This window comes from Triticum urartu, chromosome 7 (genome assembly GCF_003073215.2).
Source record: "Triticum urartu cultivar G1812 chromosome 7, Tu2.1, whole genome shotgun sequence".
NCBI classification, from domain to species: Eukaryota; Viridiplantae; Streptophyta; class Magnoliopsida; order Poales; family Poaceae; genus Triticum; species Triticum urartu.
Window position 1 is genome coordinate 467,257,061 of NC_053028.1, and position 12,827 is coordinate 467,269,887.

Here is a 12,827-nt window from a genome sequence, read left to right on the forward strand (position 1 = left end):
AAAAGAAATACCTTCCAGCATAAGATAAAGCTTCTTGGCGAGAGTTCTCAGATAAGCCTCTGTGTCATTCCTCTTGTGGACCGCAGACTCCAGCTTTTCGTTCAGGGTAATTTTGTCCTTCTTCAGACAACTCACCTCTTAGTTAGACTCGTTGAGACAGGACTTCAGCTTGGTCACCTCCCCTTCCAGTGCTTCGACTGAAGCCAGCTTCTGGTCTGCGAGGGTAGTTTTATCTTGGGCTTCCTTCTGTGCAGCGGCGAGGTCCGAGTCCTTCTCCAGAGCCAACTTCATTTTCTCTGCAAAAGAAGCAATCGGACCAGACAAGAGCTTGAAGAAATGTTTTAAAAAGATAGTCAACAGGCAGTTACCTTCCATACCAACAGCTTCGTCTTGAGTTTTCTTCAGATTCTGCTGGGCCAACTCCAAGTCGAGGTTGAGTTGCCTCTGCTTCTCCTCAAGTTCAGCAAAGTTGGAAATGAGAGTACACGACTTCTGTAGAAGGCAAAAGATGTGTCAATCGACAAGATCAAAGGTTGTTCACTTCCGAGTGGATAAAACTTAAAGAAGTTCGCTTAGACCCCAGTCGACTGCACACAGTCGACTGCGGTCTCGGGGGCTACACCCAGCGGGTGCACTTGGCGTGCCCCCGCTGATTAAGACCCAACTCGACCGGTCCGCCCGGGTCAAGTAAAAAAAACTATTCAGACCCCAGTCGACTGCGGTCTCGGGGACTACACCCAGTGGGTGCACTTAGCGTGCCCCCACCGGTTCAGATTCTACTCGCCCAGACCGAGTGGAAGAACGCAAATACCAAATACAACCAAACACCCAGTGGGTGTACAGATTCGATGCAAACAACAGGAGATTGTATGGAAGAAAATGTTTCAGATAACATATCCTGACAGAACAAGGTCAGCCAAAAAGTCTACTTACCTGGACATTGGCCCGGAGAGCAGCGCTGGTGTCATAAGCAGCCTGGCTATTTTCATGCACCGTCTTCATCCGCTCCATCATCATGTTAGCCTGACGGATGGCTTCCGCAGCCGCTTCCGACTGGTTGTCCGGAACGGGGTAGCTGGTGAAAAAGAGAGCAGACGACCCAGGTGTGGCAGTTTGGAGCTCCGTGGCATGGAGTTGGACGACTGAAGGAATCACCGGTGCAGTCGACAGTGCGGGGTGCTCACTCGACAAGGGTGCAGCGAAGGTTACAGAGGCCCTGCCCGCATCTTCAGATTGACAGACGGGTGTTGTTGTTGTTGGCCCTTGCTGAGACATCTTGCCATCTGCTACCTTTTTGCTCTTCCTGGGCTTAAGAGCCACATCTTCATCGTCATTTGGAAGATTGATGACATTGGGTGGAGCTGCAAGACAGATCAGTCGACCCCAAGTGAACCACTAGAATGCAATCGACCAAGTAATCAAGAACAAGATCATAAGAGTTTCTACCTGGGTTGGAGGTAACCGTGTCTTCCATCTCCTCGTCTCGATACTGAAGGGAAGAGGTTCCCGATGTAGCAGCACTGCAAGTGTCCGTACTCAGTCGGTTACATTCTGTTGCTCGAGGCGACGAAAAGAACAAGTCAGATGATTACCCAGAGATGGTAGGGATGGTCACTTTGATCCTGGGCAAAGCCTTGGGCAGTTTGGAGGAGGTGGCCTTCGGTGCTTTTGGAGCTGGAGGCGGCACAACCTTGGGCTGCTTTGGGGCCTTCTCAATCGGCGCTGGAGAAGACGCCCGGGGGCACTTCGAGGACTGCCCAGTCGGCGCGGTCGCCAGGTCCGGGGTGCTCGCCGGTTCGTGTGCGTGCTTGGATCTCCTCTCTCTGCGAGGAGGCGAGTCGACTTCTTCGTCATCGCTCGAGTCATCGCTCTCCTTGTCCTCCTCTGCATCCGAGTACCACTCGCCGCTCTCGCCCCCGCTCGCTCCCTCCTCGACGTCTTGCTCCTGCACTCCGTTGGGCATCGAGTACATGTCAATGAGAGCCTGAAAGAACAACGAGCAAAAGGAGTACAGTCGGCCATCAACAAGGTGTCACACAGTGAATCAGAAAGATATTTGGTAAAACATAATCATACCTGCTCCGGCTGGCGCGAGTGGTCGAATGGAATCACCCTCCTAGACCCCCGGGGGTTGTCTTTGTTGCTGGTGATTCCCATTAGCCACTTCTCCAAGATGTCCTCACTGACGTCCTCTGGGTGGATCCGAGTGGAGTCCTCGAGTCCAGAGTACATCCACATCAGATGATCACGGGCCTGGAGCGGTTGGATGCGTCGACCGAGAAATACCTCCAGCAGGTCCATCCCAGTCACCCTGTCACGGACAAGTTGGACGACCCGCTCGACCAGCACCTTGACCTGTGCCTTCTCTTCGGGAACCACCTTCGAGGAGGGCTTCTCCACTCGAGTCAGGGAAAAGGGAGGAAGTCCAGTCGACTGACCCGGGGTCGGCTGATCCTTGCAGTAAAACCAAGTCGACTGCCAGCCGCAGACCGAGTCGGGAAGGATCATCGCCGCGAAGGTGCTCTTGTTCCTCATCTGGATCCCCAGGCCCCCGCACATCTGGATCACGTGCATCCTCTCATCACTCGGATTGGCCTTTTTGACCGACTGGGAGTGGCAGGTGAAGATATGTTTGAAGAGGCCCCAATGCGGTCGACAGCCCAAGAAATTTTCACACATTGACACAAAAGCAGCCAGATAGACTATGGTGTTTGGAGTGAAGTGGTGGAGCTGAACCCCAAAGAAGTTCAAAAAGCCCCGAAAGAAAGGATGGGGAGGCAGAGAAAATCCGCGATCGACGTGGGTGGCGAGGAGAACACGCTCACCCTCCCTTGGCTGCGGCTCAGTCTCGTTCCCCGGGAGCCGTGCCGATTTGTGGGGGATCGGTCCCCCCTCCACCAGGTCGTCGAGGTCGTCCTGGCTGATCATCGAGCGGATCCAGTCGCCCTAGATCCAGCCGGGTGGCAGGCCGGATCTCGACGAGGATCCGCCCCGGCTGGTCTGCTTGCTCTTTGCCTTCGCGGTCGCCTTCTTCGCGCGCTCCAGCACCACCATCTTCTCTTTTCCCATGGCGGCGGATCGAGTTCGAGCGAGGGTTCAGCGGCGAGAGCAAAAGCGAGCGTGGCGGAGAGGTCGGAGGAAGAAGAAAAGAGAATGGGAGCGCACGGTGCAGAGACCCGGTCAGGTGCCTTTTATAAGGTCATTCCCTAAGTGACTGACTGGTAGGCCCAGGCGATCTAAACAAATCCCGTAACAGTCACGCGCGCAGTACGTGGCAAAAAAGGTGGCGTGGAGATCGAGGAGACCTGCCTAATCCGTCCCGATTACCACGGCCTTGCCCGTCTGGCGCGCTTCCCGAAATTCAAATCCCGTGAAATCCGCGGAGAACAGAGCAATTGGTCAGACTGAAAACATCCTCCACATTATCATTCGGAATTCTACCGTGAAAGTTCACTCGAAAAAAACTAAGAATGGACCAAGGCGACTGAAAAAGAAGTTGATGTTGTCTCCTCGGTTCATTGTTCCAGAACAAGTTATACTCATATCACAAAGAATGAGTCGGAAGTGTTCCCAACTCCTTCCTCACTCAAACCCTGATCCATTCGGGGGCTAATGATGAAGCTATGTACCTAGGGTAAGGTCATGGATCTGTCCAAGATACCCTCCCCAAGGACATCTCTGAAGGAACCAGAAGCGGTCGAAGCAAAATCATCATCCACTCGACCGTGAAGCTATGTTCCACTCGATAGTATAGAAGACACTCGAAAATACGAACAACCACTCGACGATACAAGAAACCACTCGGAGTGTAGAAGGCCTAACGTCACTCAGGATGACAACGGTCGGTCATTTACTCTGTAACCTTAAAGATCATTTATATCTCTTTATTACTAGCGTTACCAGTAACGCTCTGCCTTAATGTACATTGAACCCTTTGTAACATGGGCTGGCTGGGGTCCTGGCGCACTCTATATAAGCCACCCCCCTTCTCCGGGACAAGGGTTCGCATCCCCTGTAACGCACACACATATATCCAGTCGACCGCCTCCGGGCTCTGAGACGTAGGGCTGTTACTTCCTCCGAGAAGGGCCTCAACTTGTAAAACTCGCGTGTACAACTCCTCCACAGCTAGGATCTTGCCTCTACATTCCTACCCCCATTCTACTGTCAGGCTTAAAACCACGACACGGTCTACATGCCATCTGTTGCAGCATTTTTCTTCTTCAGAAATATCCATTAAATTAGTGTATGTTTTCAGGGCTTGCTACGCGTGGCCGGTTGATCTTTTTAAAAGATCGGCCGAGTCACGAGCCGTCTGATCTATGTGGCTCACCGTACGACCCCTCTTCTAACTTTGGCTCGCGGCCGTTGCAATTGCAACAAGAGCTTTGTTTTAAAAACATCTATGACGTTGCAAAGCGTCGCAATATAGGCCATGTTTCAGAAACATCGGTGATCTTGCATTCCCGTGAGCTCGCAGACTCACGCCTTTGCAACGCCAGTAATGTTTCAGAAATGCTGTCAACGCAGCAATTTGGTGAGCTCGCAACACTCGCACCTCCACAACACCGACAATGTTTCAGAAATGTTGGCGCCATTGCAATCCGGTGAGCTTGCAGACCCGCGCCTCCGCAACACCAGTGATGTTTTAGAAAAATGCAAAAATGCAACACCGGTGATGTTTCAGAAATGACGGTGACTTTGCAATCGAGTCTCGTGACACCAGCTCCTCCATTACAGATCTTGTGTCCATATTATCGTGTTCGAATTGCATGCCTTGATCATTGCTATTGCCATTACATGCCTTTGTGACCCATGCCTTTCATTACACATGGTCCACCCTTTATATTAGTTGTATGTGTATTTGCAAGTTTGGTGGAGGCATCACTTATTATTGCCATGCCTCATTTGTGTTCCATGCTATTGATGATGCTTGTGTTGGGAGAGTCGATCATTTTGACCAATTGTTCTTTATGTAGGACTTCTCGCCAATGTAATTATGACGATTTTACCATGCTTTGATTTGAAGATTGTAATTTGTCTTGTGCATTGCTTATGCATACCATTTCTTCACATGAAATGATTGATACGATTACTTTGTGTATTGCATCTCCCATTGTGAGTACTTTCTCTTTCCAATGCATTGATGGCAATCATTTCCATGCTCTTCACATGTTTTTTCTTGCATGTTGTCAAATTACTCCATATGTTGCCTCTCTCATGTTGGGTGATTGCTACTTGCTATGTATTGAGTGCAACAATGCCTTTATTCTTGAACATGAATGCCCCCATAGTTTTCTCACGTATGATTGGAGACTTGACGTGTTAATGCTTGCTTTCCTTCTTTGCACAATATGCATGATGCACATACTTGTCATGGCATATGCTATGCATATACCATATATTCATTGATCATGTTTTGTGCGAATGGTGATGGGCAAGAGAAGAGATGCATCATGATGGATGATGCATTTGTGTACCATGCACACACATTCTTTGCTTTGCTTTGTGCATGTGTAGGTCTCGAGTTCTTGGTGAGCGTCCTATACAGAACGGTCACACCAAATCTTTTCCACGGTGATGAGGATCCCGATCCGAGGACGGATCTTTCTCAAGGGGGAGGAGATGGTGCGGGACGCCCTAGTGTCATCACCATGGACTTGGCTCCATTGCCAAGGGACACACACATCACATATGACAAGGTGAATTATGTCCTTTGTGCGTGTCTACTTGGTTCTCTCTTGGATGGTATACTACTTGAACCCCCTTCGTGCATGTATAGGTTTGCGGGAGCTTTCATGTGCCTTGAGGAGGAGTGCAAGCACAAGAGGATGACAACACCATCCAAGAGGGAAGTGTGGAAGAGGTGACGGAAGAAGACAAAACAACGGATGAAATGGTGCACAAATTGCACTTTCGGTCTATTCGGTTCTTGCAGAGAGCAATTGCAGAGCCTCTGTTGCAACTTGACTGTTCGGATAGAGCATGGATGGTACCCTCAGGGTTTGGATATGGGTGAAGACGCCTCATGCCCTTACGCGTCCCTTCTAAGCTTACCCATCACCCTTACCCATATCAGTCAAGGAGTAAACTTTTTTCTCATACCCGTTACCCGACAGGGTAGATGGGTACCCGTGGGTAAAATTATTCAATGTTTGCAAAGTATCAATTTAAACAACTTGTAGTCATAAACAACAACATATAATCATAATTTATAAACGACAACACATTATAACAGCAACACATACTTATAAACAAAAACACATCATAAACAACAACACATTTAATAAACAACATTTGTTTCTCATAAACAACAAGACATCAAAATAATATTACGTAGTTATTAAAAACAACACATAGTCCTACATTCTGAGTTCACAAATTTATGACACATTGTAAAGATAATTAGGCCATACTTGTCAGATTTTATATAAGTACATGGGTATATGGGTATGGGTTACGATCCCATACCCTTACCCGCTCTATCCGATGGGTTTTAGCTTTAATCTATTTGTACATCCATGATAATTTTTGTCTCATACCTTACCATAATAGGATTTTTGCTCCTTGTATATGAATAGATCTTTGATAATTTTTGTCTCATACCTTACCATAATAGGATTTTTGCTCCTTGTATATGAATAGATCTTGAGAGAATTTTGCTTCTTTTTATATTCTCTCAGGAATAAGACCTTCAGACCTTCAAATTGAGAAGAACCATCCAGCGTTGTCGAGGCCTCCTAATGGGAGAAGGATTCCCCAAGTGAATCATCAAGATTCCTGCATTCTTTCGATTGGGGAAGATCTACCTATCTCTCAAGACCCAACTCAATTTCTCAAGACCCAACTCAATTAGAGATTTGAATGAACTATCTTTATATCTTTTCCTCTGTTGTTATTGAATGCTTGAAATCCATCTGTTGGCTTGTGATTTGAGGTTACTTTATTCATCTTGTTCAATTAATATTTCTCTTGGCTTGTGATTGAGGTTACTTTATTCATCTTGTCCAATTAATGTCATCTTATCTAATCAATGTTTCTCTTGTGTGTCATATTTACAGCAACGCTTGCAGGAAGGGTCGATTGACTAACTACAACTCAGACCATATTTGTAGACCACATGGATGAGAAAGATCTTCACGAGGAAGGACCATATTCGCAGCAACCATTAACACCACATGAATGAGGAAGATCTTCAGCAACCATTAACACCACATGAATGAGGAAGATCTTCAGCAGTAACGCCTTAAAAGACAAGAACACTGTCATCGGATCCATCCAACCATAAAGGCCGATGCACTCTGTGAAATGTGAATCGCCACCGACGTTTGCCGGCAGAGTCACGACGGCTTGCGCTCGCTGCGTGCCCTAGACACGGCGCAAGCGGCAACCGGAATGTGCCCCCCTTCGCATGGCAGCACTGGGAATGTCAAAATACGAAATCCCCAAATTTACACATCTCGACAAATAGCTGAAACAGACTTGAACTTGAGCGAAACATCGAGTAAAAAGCACACGACATACTGCTACACCCGCAGAGAAAAGAAAAACATGTACAGATTCACAGACGGACCAACACTGTTATTCGTTTATTACACGCAAGGCTGGCTGAATCTACTACTGCCTTGATTCGCCTCACTCGACAGGATGCTCTCCTGTAAAGGTTACACACACGATCTTGTTCTGCGTGTTCCCGTCTGATCCGAGGGTACAGCGCACACACGAGACGTGGCACGACGCGAAAATTCAAGCGTCGTCGTCGTCGTCCTCTTGGTTGAGCCTCGCCGCCGTGGTGACCGCGGCGCCCACCCCGCCGGCCTTGGTGCGCGCCCCGGCGTCGCTGTACGTCTCCGCCTGCACCACCCTGGCCGCGTCCTCCCTCGCCGCCGGCTTGTCGTCCGCCAGCTTCGTCGTCGCGTCCTGCACACGGGATGGAGCACACGCAACGAGTTCACAACCAGTTCATCTATATAACTCAGAAAAAAGGAGCATATGCAAGTCGGGTAACGAACGTACCGAGAGGACATCGCCGACCGTGATCTTGTCCTCGTCGCGCTCGGCCCAGGCGTTGGCGCTCGCCGCGGCCCACGCCTGGTCGGCCAGGCCGCCGGGCATGACCTCGTCCGCTCCCTGCGCCTGCGTCTCCGCGGCGCGGATGGCCGCCGCGTCGGCCTCTTCGAGGGGCCGATCGCCCGCGGACAGGGCCGCTGCCTCCATGGCCTCGCCGATCGTCACCTTGCTCGCGTCCTCCTCCACCACCTGCTGCTGCTGCTGCTGCATCATCGCCTGGTCGGCCACGGAGTACTGCCCGACCACCTGACCCGCCACGAACTCGGTGACGATGCGGCCGCCGGGCACGGCGGTCTGGGTGACGGTGATGCCCTGCTTGGTGGCCGCGTCGCTGGCCTGGCCGGGGCGGACGGCGCCGACGGCCTGGTTGTACGCGGCGGCCGTCTCCATGGCCACCGCCGCGCTGAAGCCGCCGCCGCTGGCCTGCGGGACCGGGACGCCCTGCACGCTCTCCTCGGCGGTGCGCATGGCCTCCGCGTCCCGTGGCGCGATGGCCTGCACGGCCAGGTCGCCCGTGACGGCGAAGACGTGGCCGTACTGGATGGGCTCCGGCTGCTCCTGCTGGGCCTTCATCGGGTCGCCTCGCGTCGCCTGTGCTTGAGCCATGGCTTAGCAGCTGCTCTCACTTCACTGTCTCTTTCTTTTCTGTTCTGCAAACCTGCTGGTATCAATCGCTATCTCTATCAGTTGTGCTGCTTGGAGATATGCTTGTCTTCCGTTATATAGTATGATCTTTGAGGCGATGCGGTGGCCGACGGAGGCGTGGGCGCGAGGACACGTGCGGTGCTGGCTGTTGCGGTGTGCTGCGCTACGGACGAAGGTGTCAGATTCTCGTTGGCTCAAGCGTGGAGGGCGGTGGCGCGAGCCTGCATGCGAGCATAGATCTTTCGAGTAGGCGTCTCCGTGCCGAACTGCCGACGCAGTGTCATCCGGATCCGGAAATGGGTAGCAGAAACTTCATCCGTACATAGGGGGTGAGGTGTGCCCTGGCGCCATGGACGCTGGTGCCTCCCCATTAGTCGTTCGTCTCTGCACCCCAGGCACACGAGGCGTGTCGACGCTAGGGAAAGTACCATGTGCTACTCGCATCAGGACATGTATAATGATGGCATATGAATACATATATCCTATAATAAAAAGTAATTTAAGGCATCTATATTTTTTTCAATGCAAGCTATCACTACTGGGCTCATTAAGAAATAAAAAATAAAAACTTTAGTATACATGCATCTTTACTTTTCACTTCAACTTTTTCAGCTTTTGTCATCAGACCACACTTTTTCTCATCAAGCACCCGCCTTCTGGAGAGGATCCCGCTTCTCTATCCGAACCTATTTTACGTCATACCCGATCCTACATAGTATGCGAGGCATCACCTTGAGGCTATGCACTGTACATGCCCTTAGCCCTATGACAAAAAGTAATTTGAGGCATTTACATTAATTTTTTCTCTCCAATACAAGCTATCACTAGTGGGCTCATTAAGAAATAGAAAATAAAGACTCTAGTACACATGCATCTCTACTTTTCACTCCAATGTTTTCAACTTTTGTCACCAGACCACACTTTTTCTCTTCAAGCACCCGCCTCCTGCAGAGGATCCCGCTTCCCTATCCGAACCTACTTTACGTCATATCTAATCCTACATGGCATGCGAGACATCATCTTGAGGCTATGCATTGGGCATGTACAATGGTGGCATATGAATACATATACTGAAATGACACGAATACGAATTCACATGTTTGGTTGTCCAGTGAATTGGCCCTTGAAATGCCTCTGGGATTTCAATACCAAATCATGTTTGGATGACAAACTTTGGAATTAACAAACAACACGTACTCTCAAATTCGACACAATAAACTTTAGGAGACATGGTAGGAAACTTAATACCCATAATGAACACTTATCTACATTCTCTTGATTATGAAATCAGACAACTCGGGAAAAATATTTTAATGGTTGAACTTTGGTACTAACATTTGATGTAAACATTGTAAATTAGCTAATCAGAGAGGGATATGGAGGGAGGAGGAGAAGAGGAGTGAAAGTATCGAGAAGAGGTGTCTAGAGGGGGGGGGGGGTGAATAGACACTAAGTAAGAAAAATTGTAGTATTTAATTTTTTTAAGTTGAAGTGGAGTTTTGGCATAAGTTTAAACATTCACAATACATATCAAGCAAGCATGACAAGAGTATATGAGTAGCGGAAAGTAAAGCATGCAAGTTGCAAGAGTGTAAAGGGATGGGATTAGAGTGTGCAAACGCAATTTGGAGACACGGAGATTTTTTATCCGTGGTTCCGATAGGTGGTGCTATCGTACATCCACGTTGATGGAGACTTCAACCCACGAAGGGTAACGGTTGTGCGGGTCCAAGAAGGGATCCACCCACGAAGGGTCCACAAAGAAGCAACCTTGTATATCCCACCATGGCCGTCACCCACGAAGGGCTTGCCTCACTCGGGTAGATATTTACGAAGTAGGCGATCTTCTTGCCCTTACAAACTCCTTGGTTCAACTCCACAATCTTGATGGAGGCTCCCAAGTGACACCTAACCAATCTAGGAGACACCACTCTCCAAGAGGTAACAAATGGTGTGTTGATGATGAACTCCTTGCTCTTGTGCCTCAAATGATAGTCTCCCCAACACTCAACTCTCTCTCATAGGATTGGATTTGGTGGAAAGAAGATTTGAGTGGAAAGCAACTTGGGGAAGGCTAGAGATCAAGATTTATGTGGTTGGAATGGAATATCTTGAACTCAACATAAGTGTAGGTTGTTCTCTCTCAGAAAATGTATGTTGGAAGTGTAGGCGCGTTCTGATGGCTCTCTCCATGAATGAATAGTGGGTGGAGGGGTATATATAGCCTCCACACAAAATCTAACCGTTACACACAAATCACCAAACTCGGTGGGACCGATTCAGAGAACTCGGTCAGACCGATTTAGTTCATAATGTGACCGTTAAGAATTTCGGTGGGACCGATATGATCAACTCGGTAGGACCGATGTGCTAGGGTTAGGGTAAAGCCTCAACTCGGTTTGACCGATTACACAAACTCGCTGGGACCGATTTGGGTAATAAGCGAAACAGAGAGTTGGTCAAGGAAACTCGGTGGGACCGATTGCATACCTCGGTGGGACCGAAATTATTGCAATAGGCAACAGAGAGTTTGCAAGCCCATCTCGGTGAGTCCGAGATCCCATCGGTGAGACCGAATTGATTAGGGTTTCTGGCAGTGGCTATGTCAAGAGAACTCGGTGGCGCCAGATAGAAAGTTTCGGTGGGGCCGAGTTTGACTTTTGGTTTGGGACATATGTGGATGTGAGAAAGTGGTTGAGGGCTTCGGAACATATCATTAAGAACTTTGAGCAAGAAACTCATTAAGCAACACCTCATCCCCTCTTAATAGTATTGGCTTTCCTATGGACTCAATGTGATCTTGGATCACTAAAATAAAAAATGTAGAGTCCTGAGCTTTGAGCTTGAGCCAATCGTTTGTCCTCAGCATCTTGAAGGGGGTTCCACATCCTCTAGTCCACGCCACTCCATTGTTGAACTTATCTGAAACATACTAGGTAGAAGCATTGGTCCAATAAGAGATATGTTGACATTAATTACCAAAATCACCCAGGGAGCACTTGTGCTTTCAAGGAGGTAGGCTATGGCCATGCTGGAAGAGTAGTAGAATTCATACAGGGAGCGGCCATGGAGTAGAGAAGCAGAGGATCTGCAGCTCTGTCAACCATGGTGCAGAAAGAGGGGGTGTACAGGAGGACGGAGGGGCATTGCATAGTGGGACTGTTGGGGAACGTAGTAATTTCAAAATTTTCCTACGCACACGCAATATCATGGTGATGCATAGCCACGAGAGGGGAGAGTGTTGTCCATGTACCCTCGTAGACCGAAAGCGGAAGCGTTAGCACAACGCGGTTGATGTAGTCGTACGTCTTCACGATCCGACCGATCAAGTACCGAATGTACGTCACCTCTGAGTTCAGCACACGTTCAGCCCGATGACGTCCCTCGAACTCCGATCCAACCGAGTGTTGAGGGAGAGTTTCATCAGCACGACGGCGTGGTGACGATGATGATGTTCTACCGACGCAGGGCTTCGCCTAAGCACCACTACAGTATTATCGAGGTGGACTATGGTGGAGGGGAGCACCGCACACGGCTAAAAGATCAAACGATCAATTGTTGTGTCTCTAGGGTGCTCCCTGCCCCCGTATATAATGGAGCAAGGGGGAGGTCCGGCCGGCCAGGAGGGGGTGCGCCAGGAGGAGTCCTACTCCCACCGGGAGTAGGACTCCCTCCCTTTTCCTTGTTGGATTAGGAGAAGAGGGGGAAAGAGGTGGAGGAGAAGAAGGAAAGGGGGGACGCCGCCCCCCTCTCCTTGTCCTATTCGGACTAGGGGGGAGGTGCGCGCGACCCTTGCCCTGGCCGCCTCTCCTCTTCTCCACTAAGGCCCACTATGGCCCATTAACCCCCGGGAGGTTTCGGTAACCCCTCCGGTACTCCGGTAAAATCCCGATTTCACCCGGAACACTTCCGATATCCAAATATAGGCTTCTAATATATCAATCTTCATGTCTCGATCATTTCGAGACTCCTCATCATGTCTGTGATCATATCCGGGACTCCGAACAACCTTCGGTACATCAAAACATATACACTCATAATATGACTGTCATCAAAACGTTAAGCGTGCGGACCCTACGGGTTCGAGAACTATGTAGACATGACCGAGACAC

The 12,827-nt window shown here is 49.4% G+C and overlaps 1 protein-coding gene across 1 annotated transcript; it reads right to left on the reverse strand.

Annotated features, from left to right (window-relative positions):
• Positions 1 to 7,466: 7,466 nt before the first annotated feature.
• LOC125520927 (late embryogenesis abundant protein 31-like) lies at positions 7,467 to 8,770 on the reverse strand. Its single transcript, XM_048685970.1, has 2 exons — positions 8,017 to 8,770; positions 7,467 to 7,920 (listed from the first exon to the last, which is right to left on the reverse strand). The coding sequence occupies exons 1-2, from the start codon at positions 8,674 to 8,676 to the stop codon at positions 7,747 to 7,749; spliced, it is 834 nt and encodes a 277-aa protein (XP_048541927.1). The 5' UTR covers positions 8,677 to 8,770; the 3' UTR covers positions 7,467 to 7,746.
• Positions 8,771 to 12,827: the final 4,057 nt, after the last annotated feature.